The sequence below is a fragment of the Sphaeramia orbicularis genome, chromosome 15 (assembly GCF_902148855.1).
Source record: "Sphaeramia orbicularis chromosome 15, fSphaOr1.1, whole genome shotgun sequence".
Classification (NCBI taxonomy): Eukaryota; Metazoa; Chordata; class Actinopteri; order Kurtiformes; family Apogonidae; genus Sphaeramia; species Sphaeramia orbicularis.
In genome coordinates this window covers 52313491-52339818 of record NC_043971.1, presented here as the reverse complement: position 1 = coordinate 52339818, position 26328 = coordinate 52313491, and the positions used below count along the sequence as shown (strand labels likewise).

The 26328-nt window shown below is 43.6% G+C and overlaps 1 protein-coding gene across 3 annotated transcripts; it reads left to right on the top strand.

Annotated features, from left to right (window-relative positions):
- The first annotated feature begins 1334 nt into the window (after window positions 1-1334).
- Window positions 1335-26002, top strand: eml4 (EMAP like 4). 3 transcript variants are annotated; one of them, XM_030155390.1, is made up of 24 exons: window positions 1335-1663; window positions 5799-5981; window positions 7345-7465; window positions 8372-8554; window positions 9936-10076; window positions 10181-10206; window positions 10662-10697; window positions 11499-11622; window positions 12542-12691; window positions 12767-12836; window positions 12928-13038; window positions 14253-14348; window positions 14421-14555; window positions 15065-15200; window positions 16045-16193; window positions 16773-16898; window positions 17108-17239; window positions 17567-17634; window positions 19583-19671; window positions 19775-19872; window positions 20698-20785; window positions 20879-20977; window positions 21264-21394; window positions 21871-26002. In XM_030155390.1, exons 1-24 carry the CDS (start codon window positions 1639-1641, stop codon window positions 22342-22344), a joined length of 2991 nt encoding a protein of 996 aa, XP_030011250.1. In that variant the 5' UTR covers window positions 1335-1638; the 3' UTR covers window positions 22345-26002. The 3 variants fall into 3 exon arrangements, with proteins under 3 accessions (XP_030011250.1, XP_030011252.1, XP_030011251.1); XM_030155392.1 differs by lacking the exon at window positions 8372-8554; XM_030155391.1 differs by lacking the exon at window positions 10662-10697.
- Window positions 26003-26328: the final 326 nt, after the last annotated feature.

Below are 26328 nucleotides of genomic sequence, written 5' to 3'. Positions count from 1 at the left end.
CTGTTGGTCTGAAGATGCTGATGCACAAAAACAGCAACTACACAGAAAACAGACGGAAAATCTACAAAACAAAGCTGGTTTAATAAAAGACACATCAATAACAAAATGGATTAATATCACAGTAGACGTGATGAGATGTTTATTTGGATCATTAAGGGATTTTATATATATGATATGTTTATGAACAAACAAGTTTCTGCATGAAAATATGTTTTAAATACATTTATTCATGCAGCGTAATGATAAACATCACATTAACCCTTTCATGCAGAGTGTTCACTACAGTGGACAGTTATTCAAAACGGTTGTATATTTTTGGGTTTTGTTGTTTTAGTTCCATATCAGCCAACACAGTGGACACTTATGCATCATCTCACACACTGCAATTCATACCATTACTGTAACTTTGTGCTCTTAATAAACCTGATCTGCACTAACATGACTGAGTGTAAATGAAGAGCTAATTGTTATTAGACTCTAATTAACAGTTTTCTTAAAAGTTTTTTTTATTATTATTATCTCCATGAAATGAGTAAGAACTAGTATTAGATTATGTTAAAAGGTGAGAAAACATTAGATTAGCTGCATTAAAAATACTTTTGTTTCATAGTTTTCACACAGTTTATCACTTTCTGATGATGGGTTTTAAATACATGTTTCTTTGCTTAGAAAATTAAACACATGGTGTCCAAATGAGTGGACATTTTTGTAACTCTATGAAAAATAGGTTAATTAAAAAAAACAAAAAAGAATCAATCTCACTGTTTTTTGTTTTTTTTTTCTTGCCCAAAGAGGAATAAAAACACTCAAGAAAAAAATCTTGACGAAGGTTCTCATAATTCATGCATGAAAGGGTTAATTAACCTGTTATTAAATTAATTGTCACGTGACATGATGTGAAACTGAGGAACCAGTTCACATTTCAAGGTCCATATTCAGGACATAAACTGGACTTGGATCAGCCGGACCCTGGACCCAGATCCGTCTGAACCCGAGTCTGTCTGGATCCTGATTAAACTGTGGACTATTATGTGTCCTGTTGTGTGTTTTATGGTGTTATTTTTGTGTTGTGTTCTGTTGTATTGTGTGTGTTATTCTGTGTTGTGTTATTCAGCTGTGTCGTTTTGTTCTGCTTTTTGTTGCTGTATGTGTTTGCTTGTATCTGATGGATTTGTTTTGTTGTGCGTGTCCTTCACTTGTGTTGTTTCTCCTCCGCCCCAGTGTTGTACCGTCGGTGTCCTTCCGCCGGGGGTCGCTGCAGGCCCTTGTGTTTGTGAAACCTGACCCCTCCTCCTCTTCCTCCTCCGCCTCCTCCTGCAGGGGAAGCGCGCGCTGCCAGAGCAGGCGGAGTCGGAAACGCGCCTCCGTCGGTCCGTCCTGTCGGTGTTTCCGCTTCTTTCTGCTCGGAGTCTCCGTTCGGTGCTCGGACCCTCCGGGACCGGGTCTTTGTTCCATAGGACCGGCGAACACGCGCGGCGCTGCCCGGACAGGCACGGCTCGTGAGGCCTCGTCCCGCTCCTCCTCGTGTGGAAAAACCCGGACGGAGGCCCGCAGTGTCTCGCCAGCCCTCCTCCTCCTCCTCCTCCTCCTTAGGCCTCCTCCAGACCCGGACCCGGACCCAGACCTTTGTCCCGGAAAATGGACGGATTCACTGGCAGTCTGGGTGAGTCCCGCACGCGCCGCTCGTGCGCCGCAGATCAAAGGGTTACCGTGGGGACGCCGCGGGCCGCGGAGCCGCACGCGCCGCTTCCCGTGGCGTCTTTACACGTGTCACTGGTGTATTTACGAAGAGGAGCGGGATCGGGTCTACACCGCCCCTCCGGAGGGCCCGGGTCCGTGGAACGAACGGATCGGACTGGACCGGACCTGGGGGAGGGGGACCAGACCCGGGTCTGATAGAGACCTGCACAGTCCAGGCCGGTTGGGGTTCTGAGGGGTCCAAACCTGGGTCTGTTGGGGTTCTGCTGGGTCGAGATTCGGGTCTGTCGGGGGTCTGCAGGGTCCAGACCCAGGTCTGTTGGGGTTCTGCAGGGTCCAGACCCGGGTCTGTTGGGGTTCTGCAGGGTCCAGACCAGAGTGTCCTCTTGATAAAGCTTTGCCAGTTCAGTGTCAATAATGATCGTGATAAACATTCATTGTTTAATGGGTTAAAGGTTCTGGTTCTGAATGAGCGTCGAAAACAGGCAGTAAATGGTTAAATATCTGTAACAGAAACAACAGGATGCACATGACTTTAACCCTTTAATAATTTTAACGATGACGGTAAATAATGAACCAGGACTGAGGGTGTACATCTGGTCTCATAAACATGTGGCTTTTCCAGGATCAGACCATCAGGACACAGTGAGTTAAAGCTGAACCTGTTAATTATTGATATGGAGTCATAGTCAGACTATTGTTTTCATATCATTCAGACCAACTGCCACCATCTGCAGATGAAAACATCACTAATAAATGCAAACCTTTAATTACACACTTAAACATGGACATTGTCAGTGAAATATCACCTGGTTCATTTTTATTTTTACTGAATCTTTTTAGTGAATAAACTGTGACATAAAAACCATCAGATGGAGACTGAACATTCAAAACAAACAGTATTTGTTCAGAGACATGGTTCCAGATATGATAAACACAAAAACACTGAACAGATATCATTAAGATAAAATGGAAAGAACAACCACTGAGACACGTATTAAATAAGGATGTGAAATCAATCAGATATCAGCTGCTGGTTTTCAGTTTAAACCAGTTCAGGATATTTTAATTACACCGGTTTTGTACATTAGATGGTTTAAAGTTAATTGTTTTCTTTTTTTCAGTTCAAAATACTGATTTTATTTTTTGATAATAATGACAGTCGGCAGTAGTGCGTCTATTTCTAGTGTTTAATGGTTGAACCAGTGGCTGTGATGTGGTTTTCACTGGTTTTATTGGTTATTGTCAGTGACTGTTAATGTGTTAATCATTAACCAGTGATGACCAGAGATAACCATCTGTCTCCACCCTGGTTTTCAGACACGTAAACTCTGTTGGATGGGAAGTCACATGACTGTGGCGTGTTTTTAGTGACACGTTAACATGACCTTGTGATCCACTGTGTCCTTGATTAAGGTTTTAATTCTGGACCTGGATTCAGTTTTAAACCTTAAACTGGATCCCATCAGCTTTTATTGCAGCATTCGTGGTTATGTTAGTATGTGCTTTTATTCTGAAAGATACAGGAAGTTCAAAACAAGAAGTGTTTATGTAGAGGTCACTGACGGAACCCTTAAACCCCAGTCTACCATGATCGTAAATCCCAGTCTACCTTGAACCCACCTTAAACCCCAATCCACCTTAAACCCCAGTCTACCTTGATCCCACCTTAAACCCCAATCCACCTCAAACCCCAGTCTACCTTGAACCCACCTTAAACCCCAGTCTACCTCAAACCCACCTCAAACCCCAGTCCACCTTGAGTCTACCTTAAACCTCAGTCTACCTTAAACAGTCTACCTCAAACCCACCTTAAACCCCAGTCCACCTTGAGTCTACCTTAAACCTCAGTCTACCTTAAACAGTCTACCTCAAACCCACCTTAAACCCCAGTCCACCTTGAGTCTACCTTAAACCTCAGTTTACCTTAAACTCACCTTAAATTCCAGTCCACCTTGAACCCACCTTAAACCCCAGTCTACCTTGAACCCACCTTAAACTCACCTTAAACCCCAGTCCACCTTGAATTCTCCTCAAACCCCAGTCTACCTTAAAACCCACCTTAAACCATGGACGCCAGCATCATCATCACCCCCCCCCCCCCCCCCCCCCCCCCCCCCGACACACTAACCTACAGATGCTGAATTAAACAATGTGTTGGATTCAGTCCTGGACTTTGTCTCTGAAATATGTGGTGCTGCCCCCCCATATGCCAACAACCCCCACCCAGCCACCATCGGAGTCAGCTGAACTGAATTACAGGGCGCTGTGTGTTATTGTGTTTGTGTGTTTGTGTTGTCGACATGCAGACACATGCAGCGTCTGTTCACCACTGTTCATTCAGACGCACTAAACACTTTACTATTCAACACTCAGAACAAAACGACTCCTGTCAATCAGTGATCAATAACCATAAGTAGTAAAGGTTAAACAGAGGTTAAACCAGCAGGACTAATGGACAGGACTGAACTAACCTGTTAAAAACACTGTGTAAATGTTACACACTAACCATAACCATAACCCTGAGCTAAAGCTGAGGAATGTGAGACACAGCTGTGAAATATGACACATTTACAAGTATTTAAACCCCCCAGGCATGAAGTGATACCTGAACCACATGCAGGAACGCCACATAAACATGTAAACAACACATACAAAACATGTAAACACACAAAAACATGTAAATAACATGTAAACAACACATAAAAACATGTAAACAACACATAAACAACTTGTGACAAACACACAAACAACACGTACAAAACTTGTAAAAAAAAAAAACAACACATAAATATGTAAAAGCAAAAAACCCCAAACACGTAAACATGTAAAAAGCACATAAAAACCATGCAAACAACATATAAAAATCATACAAACATGTCAGTAAACATGTAAACAACAAACACCTACATAAATACATAAACATGTAAACAACAAATGAACAATATTTAAATGACATACAAACAACACCCACAAACATGTAAGCAATAAACATCTGCATAACAATGTAAACATGCAAATAACATGTTAACAGGGTTCCTACGCAAGTATGGAAAAGTATGGAATTAGATCCTATAAATTTCCAGGTCTGGAAAAGTATGGAAAATGGAAGCAGATGTACGGAAAAATATTTATGTTTCCCAGACTGTTCCCACTGTTCTATTTTCTAAAACATACAATTATGAATATCTAAAAAAAATAAATGGATCGATCTGTTCTGTTAAGGTGCTTGCTAGCGCAGCTAAAATGTTTGTGTGAGAGCACATACAGTTGGCTACGAGTTCCAGAAAACATTTGGGCAGATTGACAAGTTGAATGCCCCGCCCTCTGCTCTTATCCACATCCAAACCATTTAAAGGCCCACCCAGGTGTCGTTAAGTTTCACTGTTGCTTTGACAGACAGGTGACATCCACAAACTGTTCATGAGCGAGATATTCAACATGCCTTGTATGATCGTTGGCAGAACTCACAATGGGTAGATGGAAATTCTCTGACGACTGGCTCATAAACCAAATATAACGACTGGTTGAAATTATTTTACCAAGACAACTGGAAATTAGGGTTTGGAAAAAGTATAGAATTTAGAAATTTCAAATGTGTAGGAACCCTGTGTTAACATCCACATAAACGTGTAAACAATATGTGAACAACACAGAAACACCCACACAAACATGTTAACGCCAGTGGAGATGAGTAAAAAATATCTAAACAGCAAGTATAGAAAACATAAATACTTGCATTAACAAAACTTGCAAACAACACAAACACTTGCATAAACATGTAAGCAACACGTAAACTATACAAAAACAATATATAAACAACATGTAAAGACAAACATTTGCATAAACAACACAGGACCGTTCGTGTAAACACATAAACAACGCATAAAAAACATGCAAACAACAAAGAACACATGGTCCATGGTTATGCTGTGTTTACACTGTTTAAAGCTTGAGGCTGTTTCCTTTTGTATTATTGGTGGTTGTTAAACTGCGTGGGTCTAATAAAAGGTAAGTGCACCATGTTAGCCTAAAGGGGGCTCTGTTTCCCCCATATTCATGTCCTTTATATTAAAGTGTCGATGTGTTGGTTTGTCCAGATGACAGTATGTCCGGAGCCAGTGTTTCGGACGTCAATGACCGCCTGTCGGCGCTGGAGCTCCGTGTTCAGCAGCAGGAGGATGAGCTGACGGTGATGAAGGCGGCTCTGGCCGACGTCCTCCGCCGCCTCGCTGCCTCCGAAGACTCAGCGTCGAACACCAAGAAACAACACACAGGAAAAGGTGAACGCTTCACTTCACTCGTCTTCAGTGTCTTATTTTCACTACTTTAGAGGATCCAGGATTCATCAGCTGGTTCCATCTAGAGCTGGGTCTGTTTTTGGTTTTACTGGTTCAGTCCGGTCTGGTCTGGCCCAGTGTAGACACTAAAACCAGGTTTACTCAAACCTTCTGAACCAACACTGGTCATCATTCAGGTTTAGGGGTGTGTATTGGCAAGAATCTGGTGATACGATACAAATCACAATACTAGGATCACGATACGATATATCACAATATATCAAGATACTGTTAGAAAGGCAAATTTTTGTTTCTTTCTGTTTTTTGGTAAAGATTATTTCCTCAAAGAATTGAATTACACCAGAGATATGTACAAATACTAAACACATTTTTATTTGACCAGATCAGGATCTAATGCTATAGCACAACATTTTTCTAATTCTTCTAGTTTCCAAAGGAACTAACATCTGCCTCTCAGACAGTAAAAAGTCCTTTTAGGATGCTTCAAATAAACATTATTTAATAAAACAGTGCTAAATAATAATAAATAAGATATAAATAAAGAAAAAGAAAAAACAAAAATGAACCTCCGTCATATCTGCATTTGAATAAATACCTAAAAATATCAATACAGTACTTTTTAACATCGATACAGTATTGTGAAATGAAATATCATGATATATTGCAGAACCGATATTTTCAAACACCCCTATTCAGGTTCTGTCAAATTACAGAGTGTCAAACACGATGATGATGGTGTCATGATGCTAAATTTATGTGGTTTTACATCAGTATAGAATATCATGTAATGCAGAGGGGTCAAACATATGGCCTGTGGGTCACAACCAGCCGCCAAAGGGTCCAATCAAGCCCATGGGATGAATTTATGAACTCTAAAAATTACAATCAAAGATGTCACACTCATTTTAGGTCATGTTCCACATTCAGACCAATATGATCTAAAGTGGGTCAGAACCAGTAAAATTCTATTGTAATAGCCTATAAATAATGACAACTACATATTTTTCTCTTTCGTTTGTTGATACAATATAATGTATTTTACTTTTTTCACTGTTAGTATTTTACTGGTCCGGCCCACATCATATTGGGCTGAATGTGGAACCTGAACTTTGACGGCCCTGATGTGGTGTTTGTTGTAAACAGACTAATGCAGTTATGATCAGGTCACGCCTGATCTAAGGAGACAACACCAAGGAGATCACATCCACTACAGGACGAACATGAACATCATGAGTCTGTTCAAAGCTCTAGTACCAGTTCAGTTCAACACCAGTTCAGTTCACCTAGTTCTGGTCAGTGTTCACCTGGTTCTGGTCCTCTTAACACCTGTGTGTTTGGTCTGTAGGTGGAACTCCGCTACGTGAAGCGTATTCAATGTCCTGTATCGCTAACGGTGGAACTTCTGGAAGAAAGAGAGACTCGACGTCTGTCACCAGGAAGGAGACAGTGTCATCTGCTGCCAAGAGGTAAGATCTACCTGAATCGGATGTTCATCTATTGCTGCGTGGTTCTGGTCCAGCATGGAGTTGATGTCAGTTTTCCAGCAGGATTATGGTTGGGTACCAGATGCAGTAAAAGTACTGAATGAATGAATGAAGTACAGCTGTTGTCCTTAAAAAGGACCGACAGGACAGTCCAGGCTCATATTGTGAAGGCTCTGTGGTCTGGTGTTGTCATCTTCGTTAGTAATTTCTTCTAACATCTTCTCTGAAACTACTGGTTGGATCAATTTCAAATTTTACATGTATCACCTTTGGAACAATGCCTGCAAAGTTTGTTCACAGTTTTGAGAAATTTAGATTTTTGAATTTTTGATGAATTTTTGAAAAAAATTTCAACTGTGCCTTTACTTATAATGGTTCATATTTCGATGGCTTACAACATGTAAATGGTTCCAGATATCAGTGTAGTTCCTATTGATCACTGATAGACTTTGATTGAATTAGTTCAGTTCTCCTCCAGTGAAAGTCCCGCCCACTTCTATTGTTAGATTGATATGCATCCAGACCACAGGACTGGGACATAGAGACAGGACCTGACAACCTCACACATTCAACTGGGGATTGATTCAGACCGAACATGACGCTGACAAACAGGGACACTGGGAGTATTTTTATTTCCTTATGAGACTGTAGTGAAATGAAATGACTTCCAGAACCCCACTCTGCACCAGGGACGTAAACGCTGTGGATGTTTGAACAGTTTTATTGACTGTTTGATCAACAGCTGTACATTTCCTGAGCTGACTGATGGGCACCATATGACCTGAGAGTCTGTAGGGTCCTTGAAGACCCAAGACCAGCCGGTCCAACAGCTTCTATGCTCATGGTTTTCTCCGAACTGGTTTTCATCGTACTGGTTTTGATCCACAGCGGAGCAGACAGGAAGAAGGAGCTCGGCAGTCAACGGTCTCAGATGGAGGAGATCCAGGAGCGTGAGGAGCCTCCTCACCCAAAGGAACCAGCTCCCAGTCCTTCCCCTTCCTCCCCCCAGACCCCCCACCTGCAGAGATCGACCCAGTCCGACAGCAGTAAAAGCCACACCCCTCCCAAAAGGTTTCTGTTTGTGAGCTGTTGGCCTGACCCCCCACCCTCACCCCTCCATCCAGAGGAGCCATGGACCTCCACTGAGGAGGAGGAGGACATTGGCTCCACTGGACCAGGATCTTTGGCCTCATTTATTAAAAATAACTTTGGTCAACATATAGATTGATATACCTTAAACACATCATGGTGTGTTCACAGACAATCTGTGAAAACGGATACAAACTGACTGCAATGCTGATTTTCATAAATGAGGCCTGAATGATCCTGAACCTCCAGAACCTCTGATGATTCAGTTAGACTACTAACTGGGTTTAGTCTAACTCCTCCTGCTGCTCCTCCAATAGGACTCATCTGCTCTAACTCCTCCTCCAGTAGACCTCCTCTGTTCTAGCTCCTCCTCCAACAGGCCTCCTCTGCTCTAACACCTCCTCCAGTAGACCCCCTCTGCTCTAACTCCTCCTCCTACAGTAAACCTCCCCTGCTCTAACTCCGCCTCCAACAGGTGTCTCTGCTCTAACTCCTCCTCCAGCAGACCTCCTCTGCTCTAACTCCTCTTCCAGCAGGCCTCCTCTGGTCTAACTCCGCCTCCAACAGGCCTCCTCTGCTCTAACTCTGCCTTCAGACGACCTCCTCTGCACTAACTCCTCCTCCAACAGGCCTCCTCTGCGCTAACTCCTCCTCCAACAGGCCTCCTCTGCTCTAACTCCTCCTCCAGCAGGCCTCCTCTGCTCTAACTCCTCCTCCAGTAGACCCCCTCTGCTCTAACTCCTCCTCCTACAGTAAACCTCCCCTGCTCTAACTCCGCCTCCAACAGGTGTCTCTGCTCTAACTCCTCCTCCAGCAGACCTCCTCTGCTCTAACTCCTCTTCCAGCAGGCCTCCTCTGGTCTAACTCCGCCTCCAACAGACCTCCTCTGCTCTAACTCTGCCTTCAGACGACCTCCTCTGCGCTAACTCCTCCTCCAACAGGCCTCCTCTGCGCTAACTCCTCCTCCAACAGGCCTCCTCTGCTCTAACTCCTCCTCCAACAGGCCTCCTCTGCTATAACTCCTCCTCCAACAGGCCTCCTCTGCTCTAACTCCTCCTCCAGCAGACCTCCTCTCCCTGGGTTGTGTGTTTCTCCTGCTGCTCTAGAAGGAGGAAACTCTTAGTCAATCAGAGCTTCAACAGTCTATTTTCTAAACTGAATCAGTGTAATATTTAGTTTTCTTTTGAGGTGTAAAAGACACAATATGTTACTATGAAAAAACAGTTGCAGCTTCTCAAACATGTAGATCAGTAAGTTTTATCCAGATCGATGTCAGCTCGGTGACTCAGAGGGCCTCCTCCTGCTGCTGCTCCTCCTCCTGCTGCTCCTCAGACTCTGACTGTTGTTGTGTTTCTTACCTCAGAGGTCCCAGTGTGAAGCGGTCCTCAGGTATGGAACGTTCCCAGAGTAGCACCTGGGAAAGTTCAGAGGAAAACCGGAACAAGCTGGTGAAAGCTGCGTCCACCTCCAAACTGTTGGCAAAGGTGGTGAAGAATGCTGAAAGGTAAACACAAGCACACTGATGAACACGTAACCTGCTCCATTTGTAAAATGATTGATAGTATTATGAAGTTAAAGTAAACAAACAGTGTGTTTTGTGTCTTTCAGGCACAAAGACCCAGTTGTCAGTCAAGGTAAATCAATATTCTATCATCTTCATCATGCATTCCATACTCATCTTCATCATGTGTTTCAGCCCAGAGGACACCAGAGCTGCCCCGCCCCCGTTAGCACAGCAGACATTTGATCCCATTGTGAACAGGGCGTGTCCACAGATTTGTATGACCTCTCAGAGGCTGTGGAGCTAGTGTTAGCGCCAGGCAGTGACACCATTAGCATCCTGTACTGACACTGTTAGCATTGGATAATGGCACTGTTAGCACTTGGCAGGGACACCATTAGCATCCTGTACTGACACTGTTAGCATTGAATAATGGCACTGTTAGCACTTGGCAGGGACACCATTAGCGTCCTGTACTGACACTGGTAGCACTGGGCAGTGTTGATGTTGGTGCCAGGCAGCGACGGCCGTCCTCTCGGGTTCTTGTTGGTGTTGTTGTTCAGTGATGGTGTCTTTGTCTCAAACCAGCCAAAATGTCGACCAGAGAGAAAAACAGCCAAGCAGGTGAGTCTGTCAGAGCTCAAAGCTAAAGGCTAATTGCTAACAGCTAACAGCGGCTGAATGAGTGCTTCCTGTTTCTGCTCTGGGCCAATCACATTTCTCTCTTCTCTCTCTCTCTCTCTGCTCCACACCTCGCTCACCCTGCTATTGTTCAGGTGATGTCACACCTGTCTGTGACTCTGCCTCCCGCCCTCGTTTACCTCCATAGCACCAGATTTTAAAGCACGGGATTGGACACTGCTGTGATTGACAGCTCTTTAATTTGGTTGTAAACAGCTGATTCTCTATGGAGGTAAACCAAATGGAGGTTTGTGTTTCTGCTTCACCTGCACGGACTCAACGCCTCCGCACCTGTCTGTCACATGATCGTTACCTGTCTGTCACATGATCGTTACCTGTCTGTCACATGACCGTTACCTGTCTGTCACATGACCGTTACTGTCTGTCACATGACCGTTACCTGTCTGTCACATGACTGTTTCCTGTTTGTCACATGACTGTCTGGATGTTGATTGTATTAATAATTTCAGTTTAAACTTTGATGAAACTCGTAATTTTATGGTCACACACTCGTTGTGTTGTTGTACACCTTTTGTCCTCCAGAGGGAGCTGAATTTTATTACACTGTGGAACTTTGTTTCAGTACAAATTGTATTTTTAATACATGTGAAGTCCCACTGTGGACAATGTTTTTATTTACAGACGTTTTTGATATCTGATCTCACATTAATACAACCTGATGTTATTGTTCTTTTGTTTGTCATTTTGTTGTGTCTTAATTTTTGTGTACGTTTGCCGTTTTAGAGGGAAATCACATAAAGATGTTCATGCGTGGTCGACCGATCACCATGTACATACCATCAGATGTGGAGAACTACGAGGACGTTCGGACGGAGCTGCCGTCGGAAAGACTCAAACTGGAATGGGTGTATCCTTCAGTCTGCACACAGGGGGCACTGTCCTCATAATTTTATATAAATATCACAGAGGCTTTACACCAGGGTTCTCAAACATGCAGCCCGGGGGCCAAATGCGGACTGCCAAAGGTTCCAGTCCGGCCCGTGGGATGAATTTGCAAAGTGCAAAAATTCCACAGTCTAGGCTGTTGAACTCATTTTAGTTCAGGTTCCACATACAGACCAATATGATCTACAGTTAAATAATAACAGCAGAATAACCGACAAAAAATAATGACTCTGTATTCTCTTCTTGCTTTGATGTGAGAAAAATAATATTACACAATGCCTATAAATAATGCAAACTTCAAATTTTTGTCTTTGTTTTAGTGCAAAAAATAACATAACATTATGGAAATATTTACATTTACAAACCATCTGTAACAATAAAATGTCAATACCCTGAACAAATATGAACAACCTGAAATGACTAAAGAAAATTAAGCACGATTTTAATAATTTTCTGCCTGTTACTAAGTGTTTAGTATCTTTGTAGATCCGATCCATAATGCACATGTAGAAATGATAAGTTGAGGCAAAATATTGTTAAAATTGCACTAAATTTTCTTAAGTTTTTTGATTTAAATTTCAGTTTTTTCAGGTTATTCACATTTTTTTTGGATAAGTTATAAAAGTAAGTGTTTTCATAATTTAATTGGGTTTTTTATCACTAAAACAAAGACAAACATTTGGAGTTGTCATTATTTATAGGTTATTATGCTATTATATTACCGGTCCAGCCCACTGGAGATCAAAAATCGAGCTGAATGTGGAACCTGAAAGAAAATGAGTTTGAGACCCCTGCTTTACAGTAACTGTTGAAAATCCGTGGTTGTGTAAAAACATGAGAGCTGTGTTGTTGGCGTCAGGTGAGTCCTTAATGACATTCAGGTACGGTTACCGAGGCAGAGACTGCAGAGCCAACGTCTACCTCCTTCCCACTGGAGAGATCGTGTATTTCATTGCCTCGGTCGTCGTTTTGTTCAACTATGAAGAGCGAACTCAGCGACATTACCTGGGACACACTGACTGTGTCAAGTGGTGAGAAAACGCCTCCAGAAGGTTCACAAATAAATGCTGATAAACTCAGATTCTAATGCAGTGTGTGTCCGTCAGCCTGGCCATCCATCCCGATAAGATCCGAATCGCGACAGGACAGATTGCAGGAGTTGACAAAGACGGACGGGTGAGTCCTCCATAGACCACAGAACATGTGTCATCATGGGTTCTCCGGTGGTTACAGTAAATCTCATACGGACCCGGTTCTACATCCTCAGGCGCTGCAGCCTCATGTCCGGATCTGGGACAGCGTCAGTCTGTCCACGCTGCAGGTTATCGGTTTGGGGACGTTTGAGCGAGGAGTCGGATCGCTGGCGTTCTCCAAAGCTGTGAGTATCCACCATCCTGTTTTCCACTGAGGTTTTCTGGGTTAGTTCAGATCTGGTCCAAAGCTCAGACCAGTCCTTCATGTTTCAACCACTGTGGAACCAGTTTTCCAGAGCGACACAGGCTCATGATGCTCCACAGCAGATGTCTGAATTTACCTGTTGGTTTTTCCAAGTATAGAGGTGGAAATATCTCGATTCTACGATACATCAGTATCCAGACATCTGCATCGATAGAGTAAACTAATAATTAAGAAACTCTACCATGGGTGTCAAACTGGTTTTAGTTCAGTTCAGGGGCCACATTCAGACCAGGGGCGGGGCAGAGAGCAGCAGAGTGCAGTCGGTGAGAGAGAAATGGAAGGTTTTTATTACTTTTAGCAGCGTTTTAGTAAGGTTTTAGCTGTGAGTTCTTGTAAGTAATTGTATATAATAGTGATACTGCTGTTTTGGAGCGTATTAGTGTGTTTTGCTGTGTTTTTGTTGAGTCATTTTTTCACCTTTTTCCCACTGTTTTTATCTGTATTTTTCCAGTTTGTATAGTTAATTGTTAGTTGTATTTTAACTGTAAATATTCTATAAATGTCTGTATATTTCTGTTTACAGTGTATGCAAATCTATATGCAGAGCTGTCCAGGGCATACAGAGATGCAGTGTCTGTAAAAGAATCAGATGATGAATGTTTTTGTGGATGTGTCAGGCAAAAAATGACTCGAAATAACTAAAATTAAGAGGCTGGAATATGGACACAGAATGATCTAGACTAAAATCTTTGTGCAAATGGAAAATTGTTGAAAGTTTGTTCTATAATCTTATAAAGTTTCATTGAGCATATTTAGTTCGGTTTTTTTTTTCATATTAAATATGATGGGTTTTTTTTGTTTTTTTTTTCTTTTTTACTGTAACACCCCATTTTAATAATTTATCACATATAATAATGACAATTAATAGCCAGATATTGAAAGTTAAGAACTGGCAAAAAAAAGACTTTTTCTGACACTGTAATTGCAAAAACAAAATAAATAAATCTAGGCCTGCTATAATGGTAGTCCTTATAGGGTTAATACAAGTGAAAAAGGGGGTCGGTGAGGTGCATGATGGGAACTGTGGTCCATACAAAATGTGCCTCAGATCAGTGATGTTGTGCTTGTTTGTCTCTTTGTTTATCTGTTTGTTTGTGTGTCTGTGTTCTCTCTGCCCCTCTCGTCATCTGACAGGACTCAGGTCATCACCTCAGTGTGATCGACGACTGTAACGACCATATGCTCACAGTTTGGGACTGGCAGAAAAAGTCCAAGATCGCTGAGATTAAGGTGAGAAAACTGAATGAAAACACAGTGAACTGGGTCTGGTATCTGGGTCTGACTTGATGTGGTCTTTCTTAGACCACTAACGAGGTGGTCCTGGACGTGGAGTTCCATCCCACCGACCCAAACACCATCGTCACCTGTGGAAAGTCACACATCTTCTTCTGGACCTGGACTGGAACCTCGTTGGCCCGTAAACAGGGCATTTTTGGGGTAAGAGTTAATTCTTCCTTTTATTCAGAAACATCTCTGATTTGGTGAAGAAAGAAGTTAAATTAAAGTAAAACTTACAGCAAATATTTAACAAAACAATATTAATGTTACATTGTATAAAATACAGACAAAATCAAATCATTGTCAGACCTTGACATAGTCTTTATGTTGATGAGATGGTGAAACTGAAGGCTGGAAACAGCGACGTGTTCTTCATTTTTCTGTTCTTTATTTGGAGATGATTGAAAACCGATGCTGCAGAATTTAATTATTGACATGAAGCGTCTGTATTTGATTTAAAAAACAAAAGAAATGATGAAAAACTTGACTGAAACGATAATTGACAATTTAAAACCACAAATGGCCTGAACCAGGGTCATGGTCTTCATCCTGATCTAAGGTCTGGTCTGGTCTCTCTTGAGTCCAGATCAGGAACCGTAGTTCCTGATTCTGGTCTAACTCTTAGTCTTGGTTTAATGCAGATTAATGGAGTTTTTTTTTTTGTCCAGAAATACGAGAAGCCAAAGTTTGTCCAGTGTCTGGCCTTCCTGAGCACTGGAGACATTCTGACCGGTGACTCTGGGGGAGTCCTGCTGGTCTGGACTCGAGACTCTGCTGAGCCCCCCACAGGGAAGGGCCCCCGAGGTGAGTCTAGGTTCAAGGTCTGGAGGGGGGAGGAGGTATGGTGGGAGCAAGAGAAGGTGTGGTAGGAGTGGCAGGATCAGGAGGAGGCATGGTAGTAGCAGGAGGAGGAGTGGTGGGAGCAAGAGAAGGTGAGGTAGGAGCAGGATTGGTGGGAGTAAGAGAAGGGGTGGTAGGAGCAGGAGGAGAAGCGGTGGGAGCAAGAGAAGGTGAGGTAGGAGCAGGAGGAGGAGTGGTAGGAGCAAGATGAGTAGTGGGAGCAAGGGAAGGTGAGGTAGGAGCAGGAGGAAGCATGGTTGGAGCAGGAGGCGGAGTGGTGGGAGCAAGAGAAGGTAAGGAAGGAACAGGAGTTGGAGTGGTAGGAGCAGGAGGAGGATCAGGAGGAGGCATGGTTGGAGCAGGAGGCGCAGTAAGAGCAGGAAAAGGCACAGTAGGAGTAGAAGCAGGAGGCGCGGTAGGAGCAGGGTGTGTGCTTTGGCCCGGGTTCAGGTTCCGTTAATGGTTTTCCGGACATGTTGCTGAGCAGGTTTTGGAGGAAACGGAGCCAACATTTAAAGGTTTTTCTGCTTCAGTGTTTGACTCTGGAGTCAAAGCCAGAATTAAACCGAGTAAAACGACTGAAGGCTGTACTTAAAACCCACTCCTCTTCCTGGTGGTGGGGGGGAGGGGGGCAGGTTTCCATTTGTGGATCTGCTGCCTCCTGGTGGTGACAGGAGGAACTGCAGCTTCCTGGCAAGAACATTAAAAAAAGAAAGAACATAAAACTACAGTATTTATGTCTAGACGTTTTCACACCTCATTAATTATTTAAAGTTAAATCCTTAACTATTGGACTCTGTTCACACAGCGTTCAGGATCAATCGGCAGGTCAAAGGTCACGAGGGCAGTGTGTTCTGTCTGTGCGAGATGCGGAGTGGAACTCTGCTGACCGGAGGAGGGAAAGACCGCAAGATTGTCCTGTGGGACCATGATCTTCGACCCGACCGGGACATCGAGGTGAGTCCAACAGAACCCCGACACCTCTGTGGTTCTGAAACTGTCAATATGTTCTGTCAATGAGCTGAGATCAGGCTCAGACTCATGGAAAAACCTGGAAAAAAGTCACCAAATGAAAGAAAAATCAGCAGCAAATTTTGAAAATGTGTGGAATTTAATTTGTTAGGATGAACTTGTCAAATTGGAGACATCAGCTGTTTTTAATAGTTGAAGGTCATGGGTTTGTCTTTTATCCTGATGCAAAAGTTGACTGTAAATCTAATGTTAAAGCTGCCTTTTGGATTTAGACCAGAATGCTGAAAATACATTGTGAAAATGTAAAGATATAAACACACATCTATTTTATTACAATCCATAGGAAATAGTTGTTTTTTTAGCTCAGTAGTTTTTCTTTGAGATGGATGTGAGTATAACAATTAGAGACTAAAGTGGTTGTTTTATTTTCATGCAGTAGTTATATTTATTTATTTTTGTAACCAGGTGAGTCATTATTTTATCTAAAAGACAAAGCCTCTGAGGAGGGGGTCACAGACACAACATAAGGCAGGTTTTCACTCAGACTGGACGGTGCGTTCACAGGTCCCAGATCAGTACGGAGCCATCAGGGCCGTGTCCGAGGGCAAAGGGGATGAGTTCCTGGTCGGAACCTCACGGAACTTCATCCTCAGAGGAACGTTCAATGACGGCTTCATGGTTGAGGTCCAGGTGAGTCCAGGTCCATGAAGGCGTCTGTTTTCATTAGGTTCAGAATTATTGGAAAAATGACTTGATATGTTTAATGTTTAACAGTTTATTAAACCTGAGAATGAAGTGTCCTCACTGTGATGTGTTCAGGGACATAGATGAGCTGTTTGTGTTGTTGTGATGTGTTCAGGGACATAGATGAGCTGTTTGTGTTGTTGTGATGTGTTCAGGGACACACAGACGAGCTGTGGGGTTTGGCGTGTCATCCGTCCAGACAGATGTTCCTGACGTGTGCTCAGGATCGACTGGTTTGTCTCTGGAACTCCGATGATCACAGTCTGCAGTGGAGCCGAACTCTGGAGGTAAAACTGACGAAAGGAGGCAAACACGGCATTAAATGGTTGTTTATGATCAGAACGTTTCACAAATCTAGAACATTGACAGTTTTACTAAGATAAAAGGTCTGTTGAGCATCAAAACATACACGATGTACACGAAGTAAAACAACAAAACACTGAAATTATTTAATTTTAACCTGAGAATGTGAACAGAATGAAAAACATAAATTTATGAATGGATGTGATTTTTGTTTTCAACTCGCTGATCAATAGTTTTGAGTTCTGTGGTCCAGGTCTGGGTGGTCTTGTTTCATATAGTCATCATCCGTTTCTTTCCGTTCATTTCCACAGGAACACGGGCACTGTGCCGACTTCCATCCCAGTGGAGCTGTGGTTACCATAGGAACGCACTCGGGAAAGTCAGTACATCATTTATTCTCCTGCTATGGATTAGGCTGTAACTGACCTCTAACCCGTCTTTAACTGCTTTTTCACTGGTCTGTCACCGGTCTCTAAATAGTCTCTAACTGGTCTCTAACTAGTCTCTAACTGGTCTGTAACTGGTCTTTAACACTTTCAGTGCCATGGGCCGATTAAATCGGCTTTACGAAAACAACCTGTAAAGTGCCACGGGCCGATCAGATCGGCTTTGGAGAACACGCCACATTTGTGTACAAACAAACCATTCACCCCCATTTCTTTCTCACATTTCGATGACGTTCTTTCTGTGTCCCCCTTTTGAGACCAAGCAGACGGGAATTTGAGGTCACGTGACCGAATAATATGTTTATATCTTTTTAATGTTTCTTATTCTCCGGTGTTTCATCAGAGGGAGCCCTCCATGCCGGGGGGCGGCTGTGGACTCCGGGGGCTGTGGCGCCTTCTCTCACTGGGGTCCGCTCCTTTCTGGTGGGTGGGGGTCCCAGTTGGCCCTCTCCCACTAGTTGGGATGCGGGGCTGTGTTGCTGGTGCCTGGTCGCCGGGGTCGGCGGCTGCCTCCTGGTGCGGATGGCTCCCTGAGACAGCGCCTCCTAAATTGATGTTTTACTTTTACTTGTACATTTTTGTTCTGGTCTACCCGTGCTCAGTCAGTCTTCTTAAGTATGTGTGAGCTTGTGGGTTTGCATGTATGTGTGTGTGTGTGTGTGTGTGTGTGCGTGGGTGGGTGGGTGTGGGTGGGGGGCGGTACTGATTTTTAAACTGATATGTAAAGCACTTTGTGCTACAGTTTTTAATGTATGAAAAGTGCTATATAAATAAAGATTATTATTATTATTATTATAAATTATGCAAATTACGATCAATAATGAATCGGCTGCGTCCGGTGCGTTTTGGATCTAATCAGCAATCGATCGGATGTTACCGAGCGGTTTCCTGCAGGATTCTTGAAATATTATAAAAACGACGCGAAATACTGAAACACGGCCAAATTCTGTGGCACTTTTAAGGCTTATTAGCCCCTTAACTGTCTGGCACTTAAAGAGTTAACCATTCTTTAACCGGCCTCTAACTAGTATGTAACCGGTCTGTAACCAGTCTCTAACTGGTCTCTAACTAGTCTGTAACTGGTCTCTAACCGGTCTTTAACTGGTCTGTAACTAGTCTCTAACTGGTCTGTAACTGGTCTCTAAGTAGTCTCTAACTGGTCTTTAACTGGTCTGTAACTAGTCTCTAACTGGTCTGTAACTGGTCTCTAAGTAGTCTCTAACTGGTCTTTAACTGGTCTGTAACTAGTCTCTAACTGGTCTGTAACTGGTCTCTAAGTAGTCTCTAACTGGTCTCTAATGCCACATTTCCACTACGTGGTACCGGCTTGACTCAACTCGACTCGGCCTTTTTGCATTTCCATTACGATAAAGGGCCTGGAATCTGGTGCCCAGTACTAGTTTTTTTGTATCATCTCCGCTGAGGTTCCAGGACTGGGTACTAGATACTAAAAGGTGACGTGTAAACACTGCAGACCACTAATTGGTCAGCGAGTCATCTCAGTGACCCGCCATTTTACAAAAAACAGATGCGGAAGTTTACAGTAAAAATAGCGGTAGGTTAATCCACATGATGACAGCCTGAAAACTACACCATGGTTTGTCGAGGAGGTTCAGACGCAAAAATTCAGCTTGAGTTTGACGAGACAACACGCAACGAGTGAGTTTATCAGCAACTCTGAGCAGATGACACGGAAGTAACGCGCTGCATCGCTGTGACATCCAGGTACTGTAAAGTCTGCAGTATCCTGTAATGGAAACGGTCTCTAGGAATAGGACCTGGTACCGGAGTCGAGCCGAGCCAGTTCCACATAGTGCAAACGCGGCATAACTGGTCTTTAACTGGTCTCTAACTGGTCTCTAATTGGTCTTCCTGGCGCAGGTGGTACGTCCTGGACGCTGAGTCCACTGACCTGGTGGCGATCCACACTGACGGGAACGAGCAGCTGTCGGTGATGCGGTTCTCTGTAGGTGGGTGGAGTCAAAACTCAGAATGGTTTCTGTTTTAGTCTGAGAGCTCAACTACATTTCCCAGAATCCTCCTGTGTGTGTGTGTGTGTGTGTGTCACTGTAGATGGTGGTCTGCTGGCGGTCGGATCTCATGATAACTTTATTTACCTCTACACCGTCACGGAAAAAGGACGCAAGTACAGTCGATATGGAAAGTGTACGGTACGTCTGTGTGTGTATGTATGTGTGTGTTGGTATCAGTTGTGTAGCCAGAAATACTGCAGTTCCCTGTGTGATGTGATGTGAGCAACAACTGAAGCTGGACGTGGTCTGAAGATCATCAGAGGTAAAGAAGAGGGACCAGAATTCCTAGACCCAGATCTGGTTGTCACCCCATTGTTGTTCTAGTTCAGGGGTCAGCAAACCCGGTCCTAGAGAGCTACTATCCTGCATGTTTTAGATGTTTCCCTCTTCCAGCACACCTGATGGTCATTATCAGGCTTCTGCAGAGCTTCATGATAGGCTTATCATTTGAATCAGGTGTGTTGGAAGAGGGATACATCTAAAACATGCAGGATAGTGGCTCTCTAGGACCAGGGTTGCTGACCCCTGTTCCAGTTCTTTGGTTGAACCCAGTGACCCTAGAGAGGTGAAGTCGGGCCTTAGAGTGCGGAAACAAACAGATGAAACTCTTTTTTTTTTTTTTTTTCAAACACTTTCAGTTCAAATGTTCTGAGTTGAAATTCACTGAATATGTTTACACGACAGTTAAAACTGAAATTATTGAGTTAAACCGAGTAAAACTGGACTTGTGTAAAAACAGATCTGATATGACGACATAATTCAGATCTGATCAGGTGTTGATCGGACTGATCAGGTGTCAGTCAGACTGATCAGGTGTCAGTCGGTCTGATCAGGTATCGATCGGACTGATCAGGTGTCAGTCGGTCTGATCAGGTATCGATCGGACTGATCAGGTGTCAGTCGGTCTGATCAGGTATCGATCGGACTGATCAGGTATCACTCAGATGCTGTTTGTGTTTTCAGGGTCATTCCAGTTACATCACTCACCTGGACTGGTCACCTGACAACAACTTCATCATGTCCAACTCTGGAGACTATGAGATCCTCTACTGTGAGTACACAACAAAATACTACCATTAGTACCAGTGACTGTATACTCATAGTACTACTGTGTTGTAACAGTGTATTTTTGGTGTACTTTCAGGGGATGTACCCAACGGTTGTAAACTGATCAGGAATCGTTCAGAGTGTAAAGACATTGACTGGGCGACGTACACCTGCGTCCTGGGATTCCACGTCTTCGGTCAGTTCACGCATGTACCTCAGTACATAGTACGCAGAACCAGGGTACTCCATAGTACCTGCACTCTGATGTAGGATTATTGCAGTATTTGTAGTATTCCTCTACTAGATCATATAGTATTATACTTTTTGTAGTTTGTAAATGATTCCCTACTGAGCTTCTGTTTGACTCCAAGTACACAGGAACTGTAGTAGTAGTAGTACTGCAGCATCATTGTGTGTTTGTGTGTACCAGGTGTTTGTACTGTAGTAGTACTGCAGTACCAGTGTGTATTTGTGTGTACCAGGGGTGTGGCCTGAAGGATCCGATGGCACCGACATCAACGCTCTGATCAGGTCTCACAACAGGAAGGTCATCGCCCTCGCAGACGACTTCTGTAAAGTTCACCTGTTCGCCTACCCATGTTCCACACCCAAGGTCAGACACACACAAACGCACAACATCTACACAAAATACACACAAAATATATACAGAATATACAGAGACACAAAATGTATTGACACACAAAATATACAGACATGCGCAGATACACAAAATATACAAAATGTACAAAGAAATGCAAAATATACACACGGATGCACAAAATTTTCACAGACACTAAACATACGCACAAATACACAAAATACAAACTGACACGCACAGATACTCAAAATATACACACACACACACACAGATGCACAACATGTTCACAAAATATGCCCAGACACACAAAATACACACAAAATATACTAAATACACAGACCCTCAGTTCAGATGTTAATCAATCCATTGAATATTGATTATTTTTCACCATTTTGACACCGTTTAACATGTTTAAGATGTTCACGTGAATAAACTCGAACCCGTCGCGTTAAAATGAAACGCTGTTGACCATGTGACATGTTTGTCACCAGGCTCCCAGTCATAAATACAGCGCTCACAGCAGTCATGTGACCAACGTCAGCTTCCTGTACAAAGACAGTCACCTGATCTCCACTGGTGGGAAGGACACCAGCATCATGCAGTGGCGTCTGGTGGAGAAGTCCTCGCTGTCACTCACCGACGGCCTCCTCTCTAACTCCGCCCCCCGCCGAATGGACTCCATTTTCACTCCGCCCGCTCCCGCCACAACCACGCCCACACAGGAGGTGGCCCCTCCTCCTCCTCCTCCATCCCTGACAGCCAACGGGACTCAAGAACATTCACCGGAAACCCCACCCCCCGTAGAGCTGGCCCCACCCCCTGCCTCAGAGTTAACCCCGCCCCACTCTGAGTCAACCCCGCCCCCCTCTGACAGCACCGTGAGTCTGAAGGACAGCCTGGACCCGAGCGACGACACGGCCACGCCCAGCGACGAGGGGCTGCCACCCTTCACCCCACCCTCATAGGGACTCCTGGAGGGGAGGGGGTATCTGGGAGAGCTGGACCTGAGCCACACCTGAGAGGGCGGGGCCTCAGTCACACCTCAGTCACACCTGACACTCCTTTTCCACCAACATCCCCCGGTGCTGGTTCAGCCCGGTAGTCACACATGTAGACACCGCACTGGTAAGATGTCAGCGCCGCCGCCATTTTGGAGTCGGTTGTAAACGCAAACAAGGAAACGAGGGAAATCAAAATGTTTAGTGTTGGAGAAATCTGCAGCTTCACCGCTAGATGGCGCTAAATATCACACTTCACTGTGAAGATAAAATGAGTTGATGAAAAACAAATGTTAGCATGTTAGCACGTTTAAGTCTATCAGAGATCTTGACCTTTGACTTTTCGCTATAGACATTTCTTCTGTTCATCCTTCAGACTTTCATGTAGACCATCTGTTGTGTTTTCAGGTGGCGGTTCGTTGACTCCAGCTCCTCCTTTAACCTGTTTGCGTTTTAACTGATGCAAAATGGCAGAAGCGTTGACATCACAGCAATGGACTGAGGCGACCAATGCGTCGTCTACATACCCACGTCCATGGGTTCAACATGCAAACCCTCCAGGAACATTTTCCTCCTTAGAGCTTCGTTCTGTCTCTACAGGTTCAGACACGTTCAGAGCCAATGACAATCTTACAAAGAAACAAGCTAATGGTAAAGCTAACGTTACCAAGCAACAAGTTGTTGTAACGTCGGTTCAGGCCAGTTTGGATTCAACAGACTCGATGCTACTCGAGCTCTGATTTCTAAAAATGATGTTTACAAAGTTCCCGTTGGTCCTGATAGTCCTGAACCAGACCCCGATGTAACTGGTTCTTTGTTCAGGACCCACAAAGAGTTGGCTCTGCTCTGGAAAGAACCAGTTTTCAATAGGAAACCTTTCAGTAGGAAAACTGGTTCTTTGTCAGATGAAACAGACCTGGTTCTAGACTAGACCCTGGAACCACCTCAGGGGTCTGAGAGTTAGACCGGAGTCACAGTTAAAACGAGTGGTGCCTAATGGCGGCCATGAACCATGTGGTTTTTCTAGCAATGTCAGTGTTACAGATGGATTTATGATGGAGTTGAGGCTCCAGTCGTCTGGATTCATTTGTTGTTAAACTCACACTATTTAATCTTGATGTCAGAGTTAAACCTAAACTCAGAGTTACTTAAACCCAACTCTGACCTGCCCATAGTTCTCATCAGTTCAGCCATGACTCATGCAAGCCGTCCCAAATTGGAATTGCTGAGCTGTACCGAGCCCAGACCTCAACTGAATCTGTAACGAGTTCTTCATTTTCATTCATTAACTCCTCGAATCCAGTGATGAGACTGGATTCTTATTCTGTGGAAACGGAAAACAAAACAAAACTGGAGAAACAAAAGAATCTGTTCTTATTCTGAAAATTATTACTCAGATTTCCTGTTAAAAAAAACCTGTCGACTAAAAACTGGCTTTTGACACATAGTCGAGATGTGACAGGACATCGCACTTTAGTCTCTTTAAAGTCTGTATTCGAGATGTAAACAGGAAGTAAACAAGCCTTAACCAGAAAGTAAACGAGATGTAAACAGGAAGTAAACAAGCCTTAACCAGGTAGTAAATGAAATGTAAACAGGAAGTAAGCAAAATGTAAACAAGCCTTAAATAGGATGTGCAAGTTTCAGGTTCAAGTGTTTCTGAAAGTGGGAAAGGCAATGATCATGTCGGTCCGAGGTGGACGTCAGGTAAACGGAAGGTCGTCGTCAGGAGAGATTTGTCAGGTGTTTGAGCATGCTTGTTTTAGCTTTAATAGTTTTCTCTGTGGTGAATGTATCCTGTTCTTCTTCGTTGGTGGTGGGCAGCGTCTATGATTATTTTAACCAATCAGATGCTCAGTGTTTTAACCCGACTCAGAGGATTGAATTACACGTGTGGGCGTGGCCTCTGTGTCCTTTTTGTCATTGATAAATGTGTCACGTTAGTCGATCAGTTAATTTTACCTGTTTATTTGTTTATTTTTTTAAATTCAGATATAAAGTGGAATAAACATCAGGTCTTCGTTTCCTGATGTTTCATGAACTAAATGATGGATTGGATGTGGACGTGTCAGTGTCCTCAGGTCTGGGTTTGGATTTTGTACAAACACATTAAAGTTTGTTCAGATGTCAACACTGTAACAGCAGAAAATGACAAAAACAAATGGACAAAAATCTCATTCGAACCAAAATACTGGACTCTGTTTGACCCGATGGATGTATCCACATTTGTTCAAAGATGGTCGAGCCAGGTGCATGGGGGGGTTAACGTTTTATTCCTGGGGGCATCATTGAGCCACATCCGTAACAGCGACTCATAGATATAACATCTGTCGCAGAGTTTTGAGTTTTTATGCATGTTTAGCCCATCAACAACCAGTAAGTAAAATAATTCTTTGTATCATTTCTGTCTGTTAGCTGCAGATGATGCAGCAGTCGACCTGTTCAGGGTCGTCCTACTGCTGGTGTCCGTCCACGTTTGGACATTCAGGTCCAGCTCTCAGATCCTTGTGGGTTTATTGGTCCGTTGGGTGGAACTGGTGTCACTCTGAGGCTCGTGGTTCAGATTCTCGAAGTCACTGGGCTTTGGTCGTCACATCGTCTGAACGAGGACGAATGCAGCTTTATCTGTAGTAAATATGGTGAAACTGGATGGAAAAAATAACAGCAGGTTATTAAAAACCCTTTAAATATTTCCCAGAGTCTCTGTTCAGACCAAAAGTCAAGTGAACTTGTCACACAATGCGATGACGATCTCACATCAAACCTATGGAAACGGTTGTTTATGACGTCAGCAGATATTTAGTGTGAACGTGTGACGTTAAAACCAGGTTCCCCAAACCCAAGAGTCAAAGACACAAATGAAATTATTGTGGAAAGCAGAGCATCACCTCATGCATGTCCCCATCTGTGGGTCACTATTAAGCCCCTCCTACTGTGGCGTTAACTCCCATTAGGACAGTGCACTTCACATTTGGTCTGAACTTTGGTAAAACCATGAGATGGAAGCCTGACGGACCCGGTGGCGTCTCCACATCTGTGTCTGTATATACTCCGGATGCCGTCTGTATATTTCTGGTCACCACCAGGGGGCAGCAGCTCCCGGCACATCTGTAAAACACATCCAGCCTCTGAGAAACGCGCAGCCAATCAGAAGACAGGCTGTAATCCACAGGTGTCATTTGATTGGCTGATATATTTTTTTTCTGATGTGGACTCACTTTCTTTTTCTTCAGTTTTTTGGACCATTTCCTTTATGAATGTGGTGATGATGTCACTCCAGTGGGTGGGGCGGGGTCATTCGTGACATGGGCGGGGCCTTTTTTATTACTCACCAGTTTATGTTGATTTTTTTCTAAGGGCTTGTACAGGAAGTCACAGAGGGGCGGGGCCATGGGGAGGGGTGGGGGGTTATGGGAGTTTCTGGATTAAGATGTTTGTTTTTCAACGTTCAGTAACGACACGGTTACTGATGATGATGATGATGATGATGATGATGATGAACATGTTCATGTGATGACGTTTTGAGCCAATCATGTCTTCTCTCATGCATTCCTGTCAGACGACAGACTGTACTGAAGATTGTAACAGAAAATAATGCAAATAAATGTTTTCAAAACTGCGACAATAACTTGACTGTTCCTGCTGTTTCCATGGTTACAGCTGTTTGGGTGATCACATGGTTCCACCTTTGACCCAGAGTTTTACAGACTTTTCATGTGATTCGGTGTCGGTTTGTGATGAAACGTGGGCGGAGATGGAGGCGGGTCTGATGTGTCTCAAACCCCGCCCTAATTTAAGGCAAGTGGGAGGTGACAAAGAGCAGTTAGCGATGTTTTACCAAATGAGGACGATGAGAATAAAAAGATGTGCAAGATAAAAACTAAGTGATGCAGGAGGAGGTAGGGCTGCACGGTTAATCGATTTTAAATCGAAATCGGATTTTTTAATTAG

Bases quoted from the DNA above. Each gene is read 5' to 3' on its own strand.
- eml4 (XM_030155390.1), top strand. From the start codon at position 1,639: ATGGACGGATTCACTGGCAGTCTGG. The intron at 14,349-14,420 runs GTGAGAAAACTG...GGTCTTTCTTAG, and splicing joins CCAAGATCGCTGAGATTAAG to ACCACTAACGAGGTGGTCCT. The intron at 20,978-21,263 runs GTCAGTTCACGC...TGTGTGTACCAG, and splicing joins CCTGGGATTCCACGTCTTCG to GGGTGTGGCCTGAAGGATCC.